This window comes from Acartia tonsa, chromosome 4 (genome assembly GCF_053477335.1).
Source record: "Acartia tonsa isolate MP-2025a chromosome 4, ASM5347733v1, whole genome shotgun sequence".
NCBI lineage: Eukaryota > Metazoa > Arthropoda > Copepoda > Calanoida > Acartiidae > Acartia > Acartia tonsa.
In genome coordinates this window covers 33,006,062-33,023,710 of record NC_137263.1, presented here as the reverse complement: position 1 = coordinate 33,023,710, position 17,649 = coordinate 33,006,062, and the positions used below count along the sequence as shown (strand labels likewise).

Sequence of the window (17,649 nt, the reverse complement as noted above, 5' to 3'; positions counted from 1 at the left end):
TTAGATTTGGAGGAATCGCTGCGTTCATAATTTTCCTTAGAAATTATACGAAACAAAAATTTTATTTAGGTAGATTTAAAAAACTGGGATGGCAATTTAATCCTAATCAATTTTCTCCAAATAAGATTTTAATTAAATTTCAATTACAACTACCTAAATGTTGGCAAATTGATCCGAAGCAGACGAGTCTGGGACAAAAAATTATACCTGGATAATCGTTGTAACGCTATATTATATTGGAGATGCTGTCTTCCGGTTACACAGGCTAGGCTACGACACCTGGAGGTCATGTGTGAGAGGCTACAGCTACCAGCGGTCATGCGCCCTATGCCACAGGTGATACCCATTGACAAGGGCATCCGCCCTAGCATCTTTATTAAACTTACTTCTGAAAATTTAGGTTCGGATTTTATTTAACAATTATGCTAAGGACACAAAAAATAAAGGACATAAATACAACCACTCTTTAAAAAATAGGCTGTTACAATTTCTTCTTTACGAGTATTATTTTTTTTATTTTGTACTTGTATTACGTAAAATGCAATCATATTATAATTAGCATAATCTAAAATATTATTTTTTGTTTAGAATTTTAAATAATCTATAGGTAAATATACATTTAGTTATAAAAGGTGCAAATTTATACAAATAGAATTTTTCTAAAGTGCAAATTACAATATTTGATAAGGTTTGTTGTTTTACTAGAATACATCACATTTAGGGTGCTTGCTGATTATATAGGTTTTCTTATTATCAATAATTGCTAGGTTCATTTCACATCAACTTTTTAATAGTTAACACAAGGTATGTAGAAATGCAAAGGGATGCATTTTATTAGCATGATTATTAATGCTGCAACATTGAGCAGAAAAATAATGTATCAAAAAGTGGGATGCACAGAAATTTTAAGGATTTTCGGGACTTTTGTGTTTTCTCTGTAAGAGCAACTCAATCAAAATGCTGTCAAAAAGGGTAAAATTAATGGTTTAGTTTTTTTAGGGGTTTTGAAACTCAAATAAAAACGTTTTTAAAAAATACCCTTTGTCATTAGTTTTTACTCACTAGGAATAATTTTTCTTATGAGTTTACTATCAAACAACCAATAGACATTTTTACAGCCTTGCATTTCCTATTTATTATTATTACAATTAAACATATCTATCTATCACAACATTATTATCACATTAACAAATATAATTTTACAGGTTCTTGCTAAACTTTTATCTAATTGCCACAGGTTCACTGGTTCAAACATTTATAAGTACAAACATTAGGTTAAATCACTCGGGTCATTGGACAAAGGACAACACATAATACATTAGTTTTAGAAACAGGGATATTGTACCTCAAAAAGTATTTTAACAACAACTTTATATTTTTCAGAATATTCAATATTGAATACGATGCAGTAAAAATAACTATCTATTGGTTCATAATGATCATCATTGACTAAAGAAAAAGTGGAGGCAAAATAGATTTCTTTATGTGCCTTACCCATGTTGTTTTATAAAATTGATATGTAGGTTCATAACTTTAATTTCAATTTCCCAGATATGTTCAAATATATAAGTATTATAGATATTTTTTCAAAAGTACAGTATTAAAATTTAGGCCAAGTTTGTGAACATTGATTGTCTACCTAGTTATTTTTTTAGATTTGAAAATTAAAAATATTATTAGATAATAGGTAATCTGTTTGCTGAAGGAGTTTTTTTATTCTTAAAAATCATTTTCATTTGTATTAACAATTATACATAGACTTTATGACGATAAAAACACAGATAATTTTTAATAACATAAATGCAAAATTTCCATTTTATTTTGTTACCAATTTACAGTTTCATGTTTCCTTCCCATTTATTTGTACATTTTTACAGTATTTGAAAAAACAATTACATTTTTCAGAGCATTTTAACATATTTCGACTAGATTTTTTTCAAAAAAAAAATACAGGACTAGGACAATTAACAAAATATTAATCTAAACCCAACTCCAAAGCTAACAAAGGCAGAAGCTAAATTGGGGCTAAGTTTGATTACGTCTATTTTAGCCAATATATTTTTTCTTCTAATTTTAGGCATTTAAGAGGTGATTCATTTCTAAATTAGTTTTATCTATCTATGATTAATCTTATAAATTTGGCTTTATATTAGAGGTATTGAATTCCAATGTTGAAGGCTTTTTCTTTCAATCAAATTTAAGGAAGTATCTGATAGTTTCAGGAATAAAGGAATATATTACTCTGATATAGAACAATCAGTATCATAGAAAGTATCTGATAGTTTCAGGAATAAAGGAATATATTACTTTGATATAGAACAATCAGTATCTAGCAAGTATCTGATAGTTTCAGGAATAAAGGAATATATTACACTTATATGGAATAATCAGTATCTAGCAAGTATCTGATAGTTTCAGGAATAAAGGAATATATTACTCTTATATGAAATAATCAGTATCAAGGAAGTATCTGATAGTTTCAGGAATAAAGGAATATATTACTCTTATATGGAATAATCAGTATCTAGGAAGTATCTGATAGTTACAGGAATAAAGGAATATATTACTCTGATATAGAACAATCAGTATCAAGGAAGTATCTGATAGTTTCTGGTAGGATGGATGATTTGTAAATATTGCAGTGTCCGAATTTCTCCCCCTCAGGAAATGTTACAAACCTAAATATATTTTAGATAAGGATTCATCTCAAATACAAGAATTGTATGGCAATATTGATTTAAAACCCAAACCAAATATCCAAAATCTTTACTGGAATTTTATGATCTCACTGGGTTCGTTTATTCATTAGGTATATTTTTTTTTATGATTTTTGCCTTTTCAATCTTCCCATTATCAACTTGCAAGATAATAGAGAATATCTATAAATTTTGAACCTGATATTGGCTTTTCCAGCATCTTTGGCAGCATTGAATAAGCTCTGGCCTAGTTGGTACGGTACAACCTTTAAAAAAATTATATTTCGTATTTCAATGATTTTACACCTAATTATATTCCTTAAAATCTTTTTATAATAAAAATATAGCAACATAGCATTAACCTGACTGTCTTTGACGTACTTAACTTACGACTAATATACCCTAAATTGAAAAATATTATACCTTGTCATCTTCAGCGTGTAGGATAAGCACAGGTGATTTTATTGCAGGCAACCACCTGAAAAAAGAAAATTGGAGTAAAATCAATGAAACGCACGCCAAGGAGGGCGGTGTAAATAACACTGGTACCCAAAGTTTTATAGCTACGACATAATATGCATTGGCGCAAAAGGGGGTTGTTTTGTTCATCTTAATAAGGGAAATATAACGATTTATCACATCTATTGTATTATCCTTAAGATCCCTGGGGCCCTTGGGTTTAACATAACAAACCCTTTATTCCTGCATTTCTTGATCATTTTATATTAACAGCATAAAAATAATGCTGAAATAAAATCATAGTATCTTACTTGTGGGACTCGAACTGAGCATCAATTTTCTCCAGGTTACTTGCAATGTTGGTGAGGTAGGATAAAGGCTTGGCAAAACTAAAATTTAACATTTAAAAAAAAGATTTGATTATGGAAAGAAAACGAAGTAGCGGGTTTCATCGTATTTTCACTGTAGCTTTTGATAGGTTATTTTATGTAAATTTTAATGATTGCCCCGATCGGTTAGGAAATAGGCCCTGCAAGGTCTAGAAATAGGAGAAAAGATATTGAGAAAATACGACGAAACCATGATCCAAAAGACTACATGAATAACAAAAAGTACTGTTTGCTTATTTATTTGATTATGATTAGGTAAGGAATACATTTTAAACTTGATAGAATTCACCTTATAAATACACAGCCTTGTTAAGATCAAAAGGACACACACACGCAAACAAACTTTCAACTACTTTAGTATACAGGTCATCATTTTCATTATTAAATGTTTACCTGAAGCTTTTAATTTCATTGAGCATATTGTCGAATGGGGATTCTAAGATGACTCCCTGAACATAAAAACCTCTTTATAACAGGAAGGGAGGGTACATTGGATTGTAGAGGTCACTGATAACCAAAATTTTATATCTTACTAGTTAGCTCTAAAACTTTGGATATTTTTTTAGTGGCTAGTTCCAAAACAAAAGTGTTAAAGCTTTTAAACCAATATATTTAATATAAAGAAAAATTTTGTTTCTTATTATAGGGTATGTGCCTATATCAATATATCGTCTATTGTCTTATCCGTTGTATTCGTGATAATCACCTGAACAGAAGAAGTGCCACCAGTCTCAATATCAAAGTCGGCAACCATGTGTGAACAAATGGCACTTCCAAGTGAATGTCCCCAGACTATAACCTAAATGTACACTGTTACTTTTATATCGTTACCACTGCTAACTATTAAAGATCATGTAATAACCTTAAGGCAACAAATACACCAATTTTTTCACCTATTCCAGATATTAATTCCATAGACAACCATGTTTCACAACCTTTTTCTAAAAGTCCTAACTGTGCATAATAATCCGTTGATTGACGCCTAAGCATGCCCTTTTCACCTAATCATTATTGTCGCATTATTGTCTTTTTTTGTGACGCGGTTGTGAGCTGGATTAGAACAAATCACCTTCCTGGCAACGTCATGGCAATAATTAAAATAGTTTAACTAATAATTGTAGTTTTTTACCTTTGCCTTTTCTCCCAGTTTATCTGAAATCCAAGCTAATGCAGCCCTAGCGTCTTCAACGACCGTGCTTTCAGTCAAACTAAATTAAATCAAGGTGTTAAAATTTCGTTCATCCTCCTTTCCTTAATTTCTTCTCTTTATACCCACATTTCTTGAACCAAGATTTCCACAGCAATAGATTAAAATTTTTCATGGTATTAATGTGAGTAAAATGGTAAAAATTCTCTAATAAAAAAAAAATAGAAATTAACGGGAGAGCGGGAATATTTTCCTTATGTCCAACCCTTGCCGGAGGCCATAACCGTTCGGCTTATACCTTCGGTGCAATAAACCTGCTTGGGTGCCTTGTTTCCAATATAGCAAAACCTTAACTAACCAAATGTAATAAACAAACACTTAAAAATGGTACTGATAAAATCACTGAAACAGAATGAACAAGGTTACCTACCGAACAGGTGAGGAATCCCCGAAACCTCTGTAGTCAATAGCCAGGACATAATAGCCCATGCTGATCAACACCTTGTACAATCCAACTCGGTGGCCCTGCAATGATATAACAATTTCAGTTTTCTATGAATAGCATGCTAGTGGCTGTGCATATGACCGTAAATAAAATCGAAATAGAAGAAAAATCGTGTGTGAACCTTTTCCAATCCAAAATTTTCGCAATGAATTTTCTTTTCTTTCAAAAATCATGTGAAAAACGTCCTTCTCCTCCTCAAAATAACTTAAAAATCGCCAAGAACCTGAGTAAATCTTCCGTGAAAAGTGTAAACAAAAAGGTGTGGTTATTTTCCGCCTTCAACACAACTACTATTCAATAAACAAACAAAGTATGCAGGTAAGATTCAAATGACGAAAAATAAATATTTTGCCGTTTCTATAATTGCTGCGTGTTTTTTTTTATCCAAATTATGGGAGGGTGCTCTGGCTGACCTGAGCTCTATTATGGCAGTTTCCATGGAGGTAGAGTATGACGGTGTCCTTCTCTGTCAAGGGCTCCACCTTCCCGCTGGATTTGTCTGGCAACAGATACCAGGCACCTTGTCGACCACTTTTACTTGCATCTGTATCAAAAACAAATATGAAAGTTACAATTAAAAGTTGTAAATATCACAAGTAGAAATTGTTTTGCATAGGTTAGGTATGTAGTTTTGAAACCATAAATTTTAGTTCAATTGCATTTTGTGGAACTACCCCTTTTTCATAAATTAATATGGAATGCATCCTAAGACTAAATATTCTAACAACTAAAAGCAACTAAATATTTTAAAGCTAAAGAATTTTTAACAATTAAGAGAAAGATTAAATTTCAACTATTGGCCTATCCATGGTCTTGTAATAAGTGTACACCAAACTACTGCTTACCTTTTGATGATGTAATGTATAGATTAGTTGTGTTAGTCATATCAAACTTTGGCTCAGTGTTTCCACAAAATTTAGCTGGGTCGGTTAGGTCAGGTACAAGGGGCAGAGGGGGAAACTGGACAAACTGGCTGAAAATCACCTGCACCAAGGTTAGGGTTGTTAAAGAGTTTTTTTTTATCACTTACAGACAATTTTCCATGGATAGAAAATTTAAAAATCTCAAAATTATTTCTAGTTTTGGGTCTTTAGTCGATCTACTTTAAGGGAAGAGGATGGGGTACGATCCAAGTAATGATAAGTTTGTTGTCAAGTTTTGTTCTGCTTAACTCATATCATGTGAGTGTAAAAGTTACAAGTGTTTTGTCAACGAAAAGTCATGCAATCTAAGATGAAGGCAATCTAAATATGTAATTACTAAACTATTAGGCAATATTTAAATCATATTTTAACACACAGACAAGCAACCTATTACTATTTTTACTAATAAGAGTTTTAAACAAGCATATTCCTGTTTCATCATTTCTGCTATTGTGTCCCCCATTTTACAAACTGAAATTTCATGATTTACAATTTTTTTCGTTATTTTTAATTTTGTTGATAAGAATTGTTATCACTTTGTTGTAACAATAAAAGCATTAAAATTGATATATGTAAAGTTGTCAAGGAAATATATAATTTCAATCTTATTTTGTTTATTATTACAACAGACAAAATTAAGATAATTTCAGGTACAAATAATATCACAGTATTTTAAATTATGGGGGGGGGGGGGGGAGTTCTGACACATTTGCGTAAACCTGGTATATAGGCTTTATCTTTGGACTGAGAGAATAAGGTTATTAAAGATAAAATCATTCTTATATGAAGAATTTTCCCAAGTTTTAAGATTTTTTGAATAGGCCTCCAGGTTCCGGAGCTCCAGGCCTCCAGGTGGTCTCTGTACAGGTAAAAATTAAAAATCAACTTTTTTTAAAGAGTTAGATGTCAGCTTATAAAACAAAATATGTATGTTTTTTCTTTAAATATGTGAATAACATTCAAAAAGATGCATATTTTGTTTTATAAGTTGACCTTTAACTCTTCAAAAAAAAAATTTTATTTTTATTTTTCACCTGTACAGAGAGCACCTGGAGGCCTGGAGCTCCGGAACCTGGAGGCCTTTCCAAAAAATCTTAAAACTTAGGAAAATTCATCATATAAGAATGATTTTATCTTTAATAACATATCCTCTCAGTCCAAAGATAAAGCCTACATACCAGGTTTACGCAAATGTGTCAGAACCCCGCCCCCCCCCCCTTAATGCCAAAAAACTTTCATTTTTTGATCATTCTAGATCTAAAGATGTATGAGTCTGTATATTCATATCAATAGTAATTTCACTAGCTATTATTTCTTCATTATTATCTCCCTGTACAACTACACACATCTCATTGCTGACAATCTCATTCTCATAACAGGGAGCCATTTCCACAACAGCTGTTTCATTGCTAACATCTTCTTGGTGATTAATAGCAGCTTCAGAGGCATTATTGACAGCATTGATTCCTAGACAAAATAAGAAGTTTTCTTTATCAATGCAATGGATAATTTGTTTAAGGGAATGAATTACATCTTATTTGTTTAAGACCTAGATAAAACTTTTGTTCTTACCATGATCAACTTGACATTCACTGTTATTGTGATCAGTACCAGCAACACTATTTGTCATATCCTCAACAAGTTCAGCCATACTCTCATTGTTGGACTCCTCCAGTATTTCTTGGATCTTTGTTGTTACAAGATTCAGTGATTCTTCGTCATTAAGACATTTTCTGTCACTCTCGCTCAGACATTCATTAATTTCCTGATGCTCCTAAGTAATACAAAACAAGTTACATCTAAATTTTCCTTTTAATAAAAGAATTACGATAATCTTAAAGGATAGGAAGGATAAGACTAGTGATGAACACACTCAATTATAAAAAACAAAATGATCTTTGAATAGATTAAACTTATTGGTGAAAAAGTTTGGACTTTGCTTGTCTGTACAGCCCAATCAAGATTTAGTAAACAACCCCAACATTGATAAGCCATCGAACCAGGTATTCTGTATATAAAGCTTTGTTGTGATAAGTTACCTACAAGTTAAAATCTTAACAAAATCATCAAATATAAATCTCACTTTTAGTAGTAAAGGACTGGAAAACCACGTAGAGCATCTTGTGCATTGTAGGCTTGAATTGTTGGCTTGATTTATCTAATAAATATATATCAAAACTAATTCCATCCTGTGAACTGAAGTAACTTAAGGGGTATTCCCTCAAAGTTCAATGTTAAGCACTGACCCCTTCCCCTTATTTTTAATTAAAGTGAAAATAAGAGGGGCCACCCGCAGGGTTAGGCTTAGAAAACACTATCAACCACTTGCATGAAAAAAATAAGGAGATGGGAGGTGGTACAATTACTCGACAGGCAATTAGAGGGAAAGCACCTATTTTAATAATTCAATTTGTGTGCCATTGTATTGTTAATCTACAAACAGATGAAAATATAAACCTAAAAATATTATTTGTTTTGCAATAAATATGTCCATTTTAATTTTAAGATTACATTTGCTACCTTGCCATGAACTTTTTGATGTCTAGTGAGAAGATATCTGAAGGGGAAAGCTTTGCTGCACTGCGTACACTTGTGCTTGGTCTGATCTGGTGAACAGGAACTTGGATGCTGGCTGGACAGGTGGTACTAAACAGATAACAAGATTAGTTCTCTTGAAAACTGATGCCCTTTGAATTGAAAAAAAATATTAACAATTAAAATAACTCAATATTACTTTGTTTTTCATAGGGTAAGGGGGGGGGGGGGTTAATGCAACCATCTCGTAATCAGTGAGCAAATGGCACTTAGAATTTGAATTTCGATCTAAACTTTTGCATGAGTAATCCTTGTTAGGTCTATTTTCCCTAAATCGAACAAAAATTTGGAAAAGTAACGGCTGGCGGCTCAGCCGTTCAGCTGTTTTTTTTGCCTATTTTCAGGGTAAATTCATCATCAATTACGTAGGAATCAACTATTTAAAACATATTTTTGGTTTAATTCGTGTAAAATAATAGCAATAACCATTTTTGAAACTTTTAGTACCAACAGCTACCGTCTAGAACCGTTTGATAGCGTTTTGGAGTGGCAACGAGAATAAGGTGGAGATAGGTTTCGTGAATAATTTGTACTATAGATATCTAAAAAATGGCAAAACTGCTGAGCCGCCAGCTGTTAGCCGTTACTTTTCCAACTTTTTGTTCGAGTTAGGGAAAGATAGAACTACCAAGGATTACTCATGCAAAATTTCAGATGGAAATTCGAATTCTAAGTGCCATTTGCTCACTGATTACGAGATGGTTGCATTAAACTCCCCCCCCTTTTATCACGTTTAAAAAAATGTGTAAAATCCCTCAACTTTTATACATACATTGATTAACTCTTACCTTTAGATGGTTTGGCTGTACAAACTTCTTGAGGCAAATCTTACATTCAAACTGTCGACTAGAACTGTGGGTTAAATTATGCTCTTTTAGAGTTCTCTTCTGATTAAAACTTTTATCACATTTGTCACATTTGAACTCTCGAATATTTTCATGAATTTTCAAGTGTCTTAGCATCCTATGCTTGTCAATGAAAACTTTATGGCAGATACCACAGGTTCGACTCTCGTCCCTGCACATTCCCTTCTGGATGTGTTCTCTGAGTTGATATAGGTTCATGTAAGGTTTGTCACAACTAATACACAAAAATTTCTTCTCCTAAAGAAAATAATATATTATAATTGACTAATGTAACAGATAAGAACAATCACCGCGTCAATTTAGGTTGCTAACATTGACATCATTTATTGGTCGGTTCACTCGTCCAGTAGGCGGGGAGGGAAGAGAACAGAAAATCTTACGTAACATCCAAGAAATAATATATGCAATCACTCACCTAATGTTAACTTTCCTGAGCTTGAACCATATTAACAAGAGCTACTTTAAAGTGACCGCTGACGACCGCGTAGCCTAAATTACCTGATGTGACCGTTCATGCGCCCTCAGCCCAGACTTGGTTGCACAAACAATGTGACAGACACCGCACTTGAGATCCTCCGCCTCCGTTTCTGTTATTTGGTAGTCATGGCTCTTAATCCTGACAACACAATATTTTTAACTTTACAACTAGATATTTCGAGGGAGAGAGAAGACATTGTACTGTAAATCACACTAGTAATCAAAGTATCAAAGCCATTTTATCTTATTCGTTGGTTCAAAAAAAGGGTGTCTTGATTGGTTTGTTCCAAAGTCCAATAATCTACAGAAGAGATAATTTTTTTTATCATTGTTGGGGTTGTATATCGTCCATTGTCTTATCCATTAAGATCTCTGATATTCCAGAAAAATTATTCTTTTTGACATAAAATATGTTTTTTTAGGAAAATAGACAATCAGATAGGTATATATTCTGATTTATTTATTTATGTATAATCAGATACATTTCTAATTCACAGATAGCTCGTCTTAACCAAAACAAAACGTTTAAATCTAAGAATTTTAATTTAATGTAATTTCTAAAATCTAACTTCTAGGAAGGATAAACACAGGTTTAGTTGCTGAGCATGACAGACACTTAAATATATTGGTATATAAGTAATTTGTGAAAACAATTAAAAATATTGGTCCCTGTGTTGCAGAAGCTGGGTCATTGTGGACACAGTTGTGGGACACTCGTCACACTTCAGCACCGGCCTCGGCTCCCGAGGCTTTGTCGTCACCTTCTGGATGGTCAGGCTCAAGTCTCCATCGTGATGCTGTTGAATATGAACTGCAATATTTTCGCGGATTCGCCGTCGAAAACTACATCCTAAAGTTATATTTCTAAAGCTAATATACAGTATCAAGAAAAAAACACAAATAACACTAATGTACCTATTGTTAGCGTAAGGGAAGAAAAGGTTAGACGAAAATAAATTTTTTTTTATCAAACAAAGTTTTACCTGAGCATTTGAAGACAGTTGAATTTTTGTCATTGTCATCATTGAGGTTTTGAAGTGGCTCAGTCAGCTCTCCAAGTTCCTGACCATCGAGCCCTTGAATATTAAAGTAAAGGAATAGAGGGGCAGGAGCTATATGTAACTCTACCCACATGGTGGAGACAGTGTGCCGACTTTTAATTGGGTCTTTGAATCATGTATTCAAGGTTTATCATTCAGGTATTTTTAAATATTTTTACTTGCTTTTTATGAAATCTTAGATATGATTTTAGATCAACCTAATAAATATAATAAAATATTACCTTTACTCAGCGAGACATCATAGATCCATCCTTTGTCCTTATGTACTGTCAGTAGATGATTTTCTAGCCTTTCTCTTGTTTTATCCTCAAAGTCACAGTGAAGACATCTAAATATAATGGTAATAAAGGGGTAAATATTTTCCAGAATTCTATCTATGCCTCTCCGGGAAAAGGGGGGGGGGTAATAAGGATTCTACAAAAGGAGTTTACAGTTGATTAATGTCAAGGAATCTAAAAGACTAGAGACAATAAAAATCCAAATTTACTGATAATTTTCACATAAATAGGGATGAATGTATCAATAAATAAACTATATGGGTATAGTCCCTTTCGTGGCAACTCCTCTTAAGGGGCGTCTCGTTGTATTTTCACATTAGTTTTTATAGGTTAGAAATAGGGGAAAAGCTACTGTGAAAATACGACGAAACGCTCCTTAAGAGGCGTTGCCGCGAAAAGGGACAATATACCAAACTATCTTGATTAAAACTTTCACCTCTTGCCGACTTATACCTGATAAAAGTTCTTACCTAAAAACTTGTTTTTCTTCATGCATTAGTTTGATATGTCTAGTGAGGTTACTAGAGTTGTTGAATTCCTTGTTACACTCATTACAAACATAAACATAATTCTTATCTTTGAATGTGTGATATTGTATGTGCCTTCGAAAATTTGCCTAGACAAAATATAATATTAAATAATCATTTCTAAGATAAAATAAAGGGGGGAGGGCGAAAGTGACATTTTTTGAAACCAAAACTAAAAGTCAAAGGAACTCAACTAAAAAAAGAGTTACAGGTGTGACATTTTGCATGGCAGTTGCTTTATAGAGGTACAATTTGGAACTGTGAAGAAACGGCGGCGCAACCGCCGAAAACAGCCGAGAAAAGGCAAAAAAATTTCGGCGGGAAACGGCGGTTGCACCGCCGTTTCTTCACAGTTCCATATTGTACCCCTATAAAGCAACTGTCATGCAAAATCTCAGACCTGTAACTCTTTTTTAGTTGAGTTCCTTTGTTGACTTTTAGTTTTGGTTTCAAAAAGTCACTGTCACTTTCGCCCCCTCCCCCCTTTAATGTCTGATTTATGAATTAAGATAAAGATATTATTAGGTATTACTTATTTTTTAAATAAAAATATAAATACGCCCAAACTTAAGTTTTATTTAACGTTTTAAGTATGCCGATGTTCAGGATTGGACCTTAACTAAAAACAATTTTTTTCTTTTTACCTTTTTTGAAACCTCAAACTTCTTGGGGCACTCTTTGCAGGATAGTTCTCCATTTTCGTCCAGATACAGGGTCTAAAATAAATTAGAAAAGCGTTTTAAATTAAGTTAAGGTTATTTACCTTTGTCCTCGCTGTAATAATTTCATATCTATTATCGACCAATTGTTATTATTGATATTTTTTCTCTCAAAAATACTCATAAGTAGGTAATAACTTTTTTATGTGTAATCACTTCTTAAAAATTTCTTATTCGTTTCCTTTTAATTAATTTACGATATTTGAAAAACCTTTGTTGTATAAACTTCAATATATCCATAAAGAATAAAAAAGTAAAAAAAAACTTTCAAAAATTACCATAATATCCTGATCAGATAAAACCCTCTTCTTGAGTCCTGGTCCACCCCTGCCAGCCTCTGGTATGATGATGTAAACCTTTTCCAGCTGGCGGGCATCATGCTCCTGCAGGTGACTCCGGTATACCTGGATAAAACCACTTATGTTGTGTAACTTACTCAACATAATTATCACATTAAAAAAATCTTTAAAGCACATATAACACCAGCAAATACTCCCCTACCCCCATTTCTTCTCTCTCATCGACATGCTCTGTTATTTTGCTATTGGGGAAAAGATTACACATATGATAGGGTTAACAAGTCTGTAATAAGTCATACTTTTCAAGCAACTTGGCGTCTTTTCAATGTTAGGATGATCAATAGTTTGAAAGGTAAAAGACAATATAGGTTTTTATTCTTGCTTTTATTCAAGTCACTTTTTTTCACTGTTAAAGGACATAATCCTACTAAGTATTTATGACATACATCTTAAAGTGCTTAAGAATTATCTTACTACGCATTAAAGAGAATAGTTAATCTGCAGATGTAAATTAACATCATCAGGTTTTTGATGGGTTTAACAATTAAATAAGAAAAATAACCATTTACGATCAGTAAAAATTTTAAAATGTATTTATTTACCTCAAAAGAGCCTTGTTCAATGATTTTATAACAAACTAAACATACAAGTCTTCCTTCCTAGATTTTAGAAATATTTTTAACAATACTTTTATAGATTTTATTTTTATAAATCCAACATTATTGAGAAATTTACTAAAAATTAAGATAAGCTTTTTCAATTCAAGGTTTTAAATATTCCTTTCCTGGTCAGAAAAATTGTCTTCTAATACTTCATCACCAATGATATCAATATCAATTTTAGCAAGGTTCAGTAAACATCTTCGATCTTTTACAGTTTCTTCTTCATCCTACAGATAAAAAAAATATTAAAATGATTTTCATTAATGAAATTAAATAAAACAAAGAAATCTGATGTTCATCTGTCTCTCCATCAAGTTGGTTGATGATTTAAGATTTTTTTTCAAAATTGTGTGAGATCAAGCAAACTTATAGGGTAAGGCGGGGGAAGTTTTGGTAAGGGGCTATTTTCGGTAATTTCGACCTACCTTCATTAAATGACCCTTTTCTCCATGTTCCTTTCAAATGAAAGAAAAAAACATAAAAGCAAATTTGTTCCTTATTAAATTGCCTACAAAAAAGTATAAAATGAATTTTTTGTGAGATGAATATTAAGGGTACTTATTGGGTCTCAAAGTCGGACGAAAATTTTTTTTTCTTCAATCATTTTTTTTTAGTAGGTGTGTAAAGATCGACGTACACAAAAATTGGTAAGACCTAGAGCTGATCCGTAAAAACCTTTTGAACTAAGAATTGCCCGCTCTTTCCAAATCTGTTGAGAGCTTTAAAATCGGGGTAATATTTTTTTTCAAAAATGACCAAAGTTGGCGCCGGGGGAAATTTCGGTAATTTCAAAAGAAATTAAAATTCAACTTTTAAGGTCATGTTTTCATGTTTTCTTTTGTCAAATCTATCATTCCATATGGACTTTTTAAGAATTAGGCCTAAAAATGAATAGAACAGATAAAAAAAAAAAAAAATTAATTTTATTTTTTGAAGCAAATTTTTGCGAGGAAAAAATCAAAATTTCTGGTCCTTTGAAAAAAAATACTTTTGACATAGGAGGAATAGTCCGATCTTTATGAATTTTTTTGTGGTTAATCCCAATAACCTATACTAATTATGATTTATAACGCTTGTTTGGTCGTTTGGCCTTTTTTCATCGATTTTTTTAAGGTTAAAATGTAGTCAAGATTTTTTGCAAAGATGACACTTTTGCTTCAAATTCGATTATTGAGGTCAATTTTTAATCAATTTTCATGTGTTTTGGTCTAAATCTATAGTTCAATGTGAGCTTTTTTAGGACCAGGCCTAAAAAGTAATAAAATACGTTTTTTTCTTATAATAATTTTAAGTTTTTTAAAAAAAAATTTTCGAAAAAAAAATCGAAAATTCGCGTCTTTAAAAAAAATTCATTTTTAACATAGAAGGAATAGTCCGATCATTATGAAATTTTTTGTGGATGATCCCTCCTATACTAATTATGATTATTTATGTTCGACTGGCCGTTTGGCCGTTTTTCATCGATTTTTTTTAGGTTGAAAAAAATTACCGAAAATTCCCCCGCTGGTCGGGAATTTTCGGTAACTTTTTTGCGGTCAATTTCGGCAAACTTCTAAAAGTCCTAGGATAACGTCCTTTTAGGACCTGATAGTCCTTTCCATAAGCTTTCTACCGGTCTTGGTTTCATTTGAAAATATTATTATTTACCCCATTTTTTTTCAAAAAAACCGAAGAAATACCGAAATTTCCCCCCCCCCTTACCCTACCTACAACGGCAATATAAAAAATTGAATTATAAAAAAATATTGAAACCTGGAGAAGAATGCAGAGATTCTGTAGCTCGCTATCCTTAACTTCTTGTTCAGTAGATGATTCCATATTATTAAATTTTTGTTGAGACATGGCATCTTGGATATCTGGGATCATTTCTTCAAATTTTTCAAGCTCTTCGCCCTGAATTCGAATAACATTTTCACAGAAGTGTATAATTTTTGGTTTGATTCCGTTGGAAAAAAGGAATAATAAGTTTCTTTATTCTTAAAACAAATATTTACTGTTTCTATGAATAGTAATTTAATTTACCTGTCGTGTTTCTGTCTGACCAGGTCCTTCCTCAAGAACCTGGTCTGGAAGACCTTGATCCTCTGTCCTCACTGATCCTGTTAAACTCTGGTAACCTTCCTCCGTCCTGACAGATCCAGGCAGACTCAGATGACCAGGATCATCCTCTGATCTAATGCTGCTGCCAGCAATATGCGTTAAAGATTCCTGATAAAAATAACTTTTTATCTATTTGAAACTAGCTGTCTGTCATATTTAGCCTGTACCTTTATGAGAATTTAAAAAACATTTTGTGGCAAAAATTCAAATACTTTCATTATTTTGCTATAATTAAAACATAAGATATTTCCTAACAGATAAAATCAAATCATACCTAATTGTTTTATATTCAAAAGAAAATTCTTACCTGAAACGATCCAACTGATTGCTGATCTATATTTATGCCAGAGTTTGATTGACAATATTGTTGTTGAGCTGTTTCTTGCAAATTAGATGAAGGTAGATGGATGTCTGTAAATCCATTTGCAGTGACGGCTGGTTCCAGTTCTGTACCTAATAATAAAATGTACCTAATGGTTTTAATACATATTATCAACATTCATCACAAAATTGTTTCAATATTGTTATTGCTATTTTAATGACATAAGTTGCCTTGTACAATTAAAGAGTTGGAAACCATTTATCAAAACAAAAATATATTAAGAAGGTAAAAAACTTACCCAATAAAATGGCGATTTTCTTTATCAACGAAACTATCTAAAAGATTATTTAATATAAGTAACTATTTATAATTTTTAATTAAATTCTAAGCTAAATTACGAAAGGAAAAAAATATCATCATTTTTGCATATATTTATATTTATTAATATCTTTCCTGGATTGATCCATATTGATTTTGAAGACATAAGCTTGACTTGATGAAATGTTTAAAATCTGAGCAGTTAACATCTGGCAGAATTAAACATATATCACTCACTTCTCTAATTTCTTTGCCATACCTAAAAAAAGGTTAGTTAACTAATTTTTATTTGTCTTGATATCTATTTCAAAATACACAAATATGTAGGTATAGGATTTTTAAATGTTTTTTTTTCATTTTACCATCAATCCTTAACGGAAGGGAAGTGTTTATAGACTTAAGTAGTTTTGTTGTATAGTAGTAAAATCATAAGGTTTGCATATATACAAATATGTCTGCTAATTTTTCGTAATTTAATGGTATTTCATTAAACATTACTGTTATATAGATTTCGTTTTTAAAAAAACAATTTAGGTATAATGGCACCTATACGGGAAAACAATAAATTTTTTGAAGTTAATACCTAATTATTTACCTGGCAATAACCGGACTTACAGCTGCTATGAGCAAGCCAGGAACCATTATCTCTCCATCACAACAATATACTTTCAGGTCACAAAATTCTGAACTTTGAATAAATGAATCAAATGCTGTTAAAATTTCTGTTTGGTGCTTGGACACTTCCATTCTTATTTAAAATACAAATATTATCACTTGAAAAATTTATATTCAACATCCTGAAACATTTATTAGGTAAAGTACTTTAATAATTTCTTCTTGAAGCGTAATACAAATCTGCCCTTTCAAGAAGGTAACTGAAGTAGAAAATAATGTACATCCTTCCTTCTTCACTCCCTGCCATTATTGAGATTTTTGAAGTTTTAAAGTCTGGGAAAACAGTTGAAATACAAAGGTGAATTCTTAAAAAACTTTTTTGGCTCACTGCCTCACAAAATTAGTGAGGCAAAATTATCCCCTCTAAATTTTAGGTGAGCCTCACTGATTTTAGAGAGCCAAAGTTTTATAAGAATCCACCTCAGACATCTATAGGTTGAAAAAAAGATTGTAAATAATGAATTTTATTATTGCCTATTTTTTTTGGATGATTTCTAGTGTATAAAACATAGTATAAACGCATTCTTTATTATTTGACTCAAGATATAAACATAAATAATTCATTTAAGCATGAAACTATTCTAAATAGTGCTATAAACACTTATATCAATACACAAAGTTTGATTTTCTT

General features: G+C 31.9%; 3 protein-coding genes across 5 annotated transcripts in view; all 3 read right to left on the bottom strand.

Annotated features, from left to right (window-relative positions):
* The window catches only part of LOC145316854 (uncharacterized), a 9,572-nt gene extending 9,186 nt beyond the window's left edge, over positions 1-386 (bottom strand). The window contains exon 1 of the mRNA XM_080157619.1: positions 208-386. Coding sequence (XP_080013745.1) covers positions 208-371 — 164 coding nt within the window. The 5' untranslated portion in view covers positions 372-386. The remainder of the gene's footprint in view (positions 1-207) is intronic.
* LOC145316857 (lysophosphatidylserine lipase ABHD12-like) lies at positions 387-6,626 on the bottom strand. 3 transcript variants are annotated; one of them, XM_080157625.1, is made up of 12 exons: positions 6,553-6,626; positions 6,042-6,183; positions 5,610-5,740; positions 5,122-5,216; positions 4,674-4,752; positions 4,251-4,343; positions 3,938-3,993; positions 3,467-3,544; positions 3,120-3,174; positions 2,895-2,962; positions 2,568-2,678; positions 387-2,209 (listed from the first exon to the last, which is right to left on the bottom strand). In XM_080157625.1, exons 1-12 carry the CDS (start codon positions 6,580-6,582, stop codon positions 2,188-2,190), a joined length of 960 nt encoding a protein of 319 aa, XP_080013751.1. In that variant the 5' UTR covers positions 6,583-6,626; the 3' UTR covers positions 387-2,187. The 3 variants fall into 3 exon arrangements, with proteins under 3 accessions (XP_080013751.1, XP_080013750.1, XP_080013752.1); XM_080157624.1 differs by having other exon boundaries at positions 387-2,142; XM_080157626.1 differs by having other exon boundaries at positions 387-2,129.
* LOC145316853 (uncharacterized) lies at positions 6,591-17,649 on the bottom strand. Its single transcript, XM_080157618.1, has 20 exons — positions 16,939-17,649; positions 16,481-16,602; positions 16,324-16,362; positions 16,011-16,156; positions 15,626-15,811; positions 15,356-15,496; positions 13,728-13,830; positions 13,544-13,602; positions 12,921-13,046; positions 12,568-12,639; positions 11,867-12,012; positions 11,340-11,446; positions 11,041-11,133; positions 10,730-10,907; positions 10,079-10,199; positions 9,503-9,817; positions 8,640-8,765; positions 8,203-8,277; positions 7,692-7,893; positions 6,591-7,586 (listed from the first exon to the last, which is right to left on the bottom strand). The coding sequence occupies exons 1-20, from the start codon at positions 17,088-17,090 to the stop codon at positions 7,366-7,368; spliced, it is 2,730 nt and encodes a 909-aa protein (XP_080013744.1). The 5' UTR covers positions 17,091-17,649; the 3' UTR covers positions 6,591-7,365.

What these genes read in the sequence shown, in the direction of transcription:
- LOC145316857 (XM_080157624.1), bottom strand. Translation starts at nt 6,582, where the DNA reads ATGGGGGACACAATAGCAGAAATGATGAAA. An exon ending in AACTGGGAGAAAAGGCAAAG is followed by an intron (nt 4,344 to 4,673) that starts GTAAAAAACTAC and finishes GTGTACATTTAG; the next exon opens with GTTATAGTCTGGGGACATTC. An exon ending in TACACGCTGAAGATGACAAG is followed by an intron (nt 2,963 to 3,119) that starts GTATAATATTTT and finishes ATTTTTTTAAAG; the next exon opens with GTTGTACCGTACCAACTAGG.
- LOC145316853 (XM_080157618.1), bottom strand. Translation starts at nt 17,090, where the DNA reads ATGGAAGTGTCCAAGCACCAAACAGAAATTTTAACAGCATTTGATTCA. An exon ending in GAAAATCGCCATTTTATTGG is followed by an intron (nt 16,157 to 16,323) that starts GTAAGTTTTTTA and finishes TTTTATTATTAG; the next exon opens with GTACAGAACTGGAACCAGCC. An exon ending in TTGAACAAGGCTCTTTTGAG is followed by an intron (nt 13,047 to 13,543) that starts GTAAATAAATAC and finishes GGTTTTATCCAG; the next exon opens with GTATACCGGAGTCACCTGCA.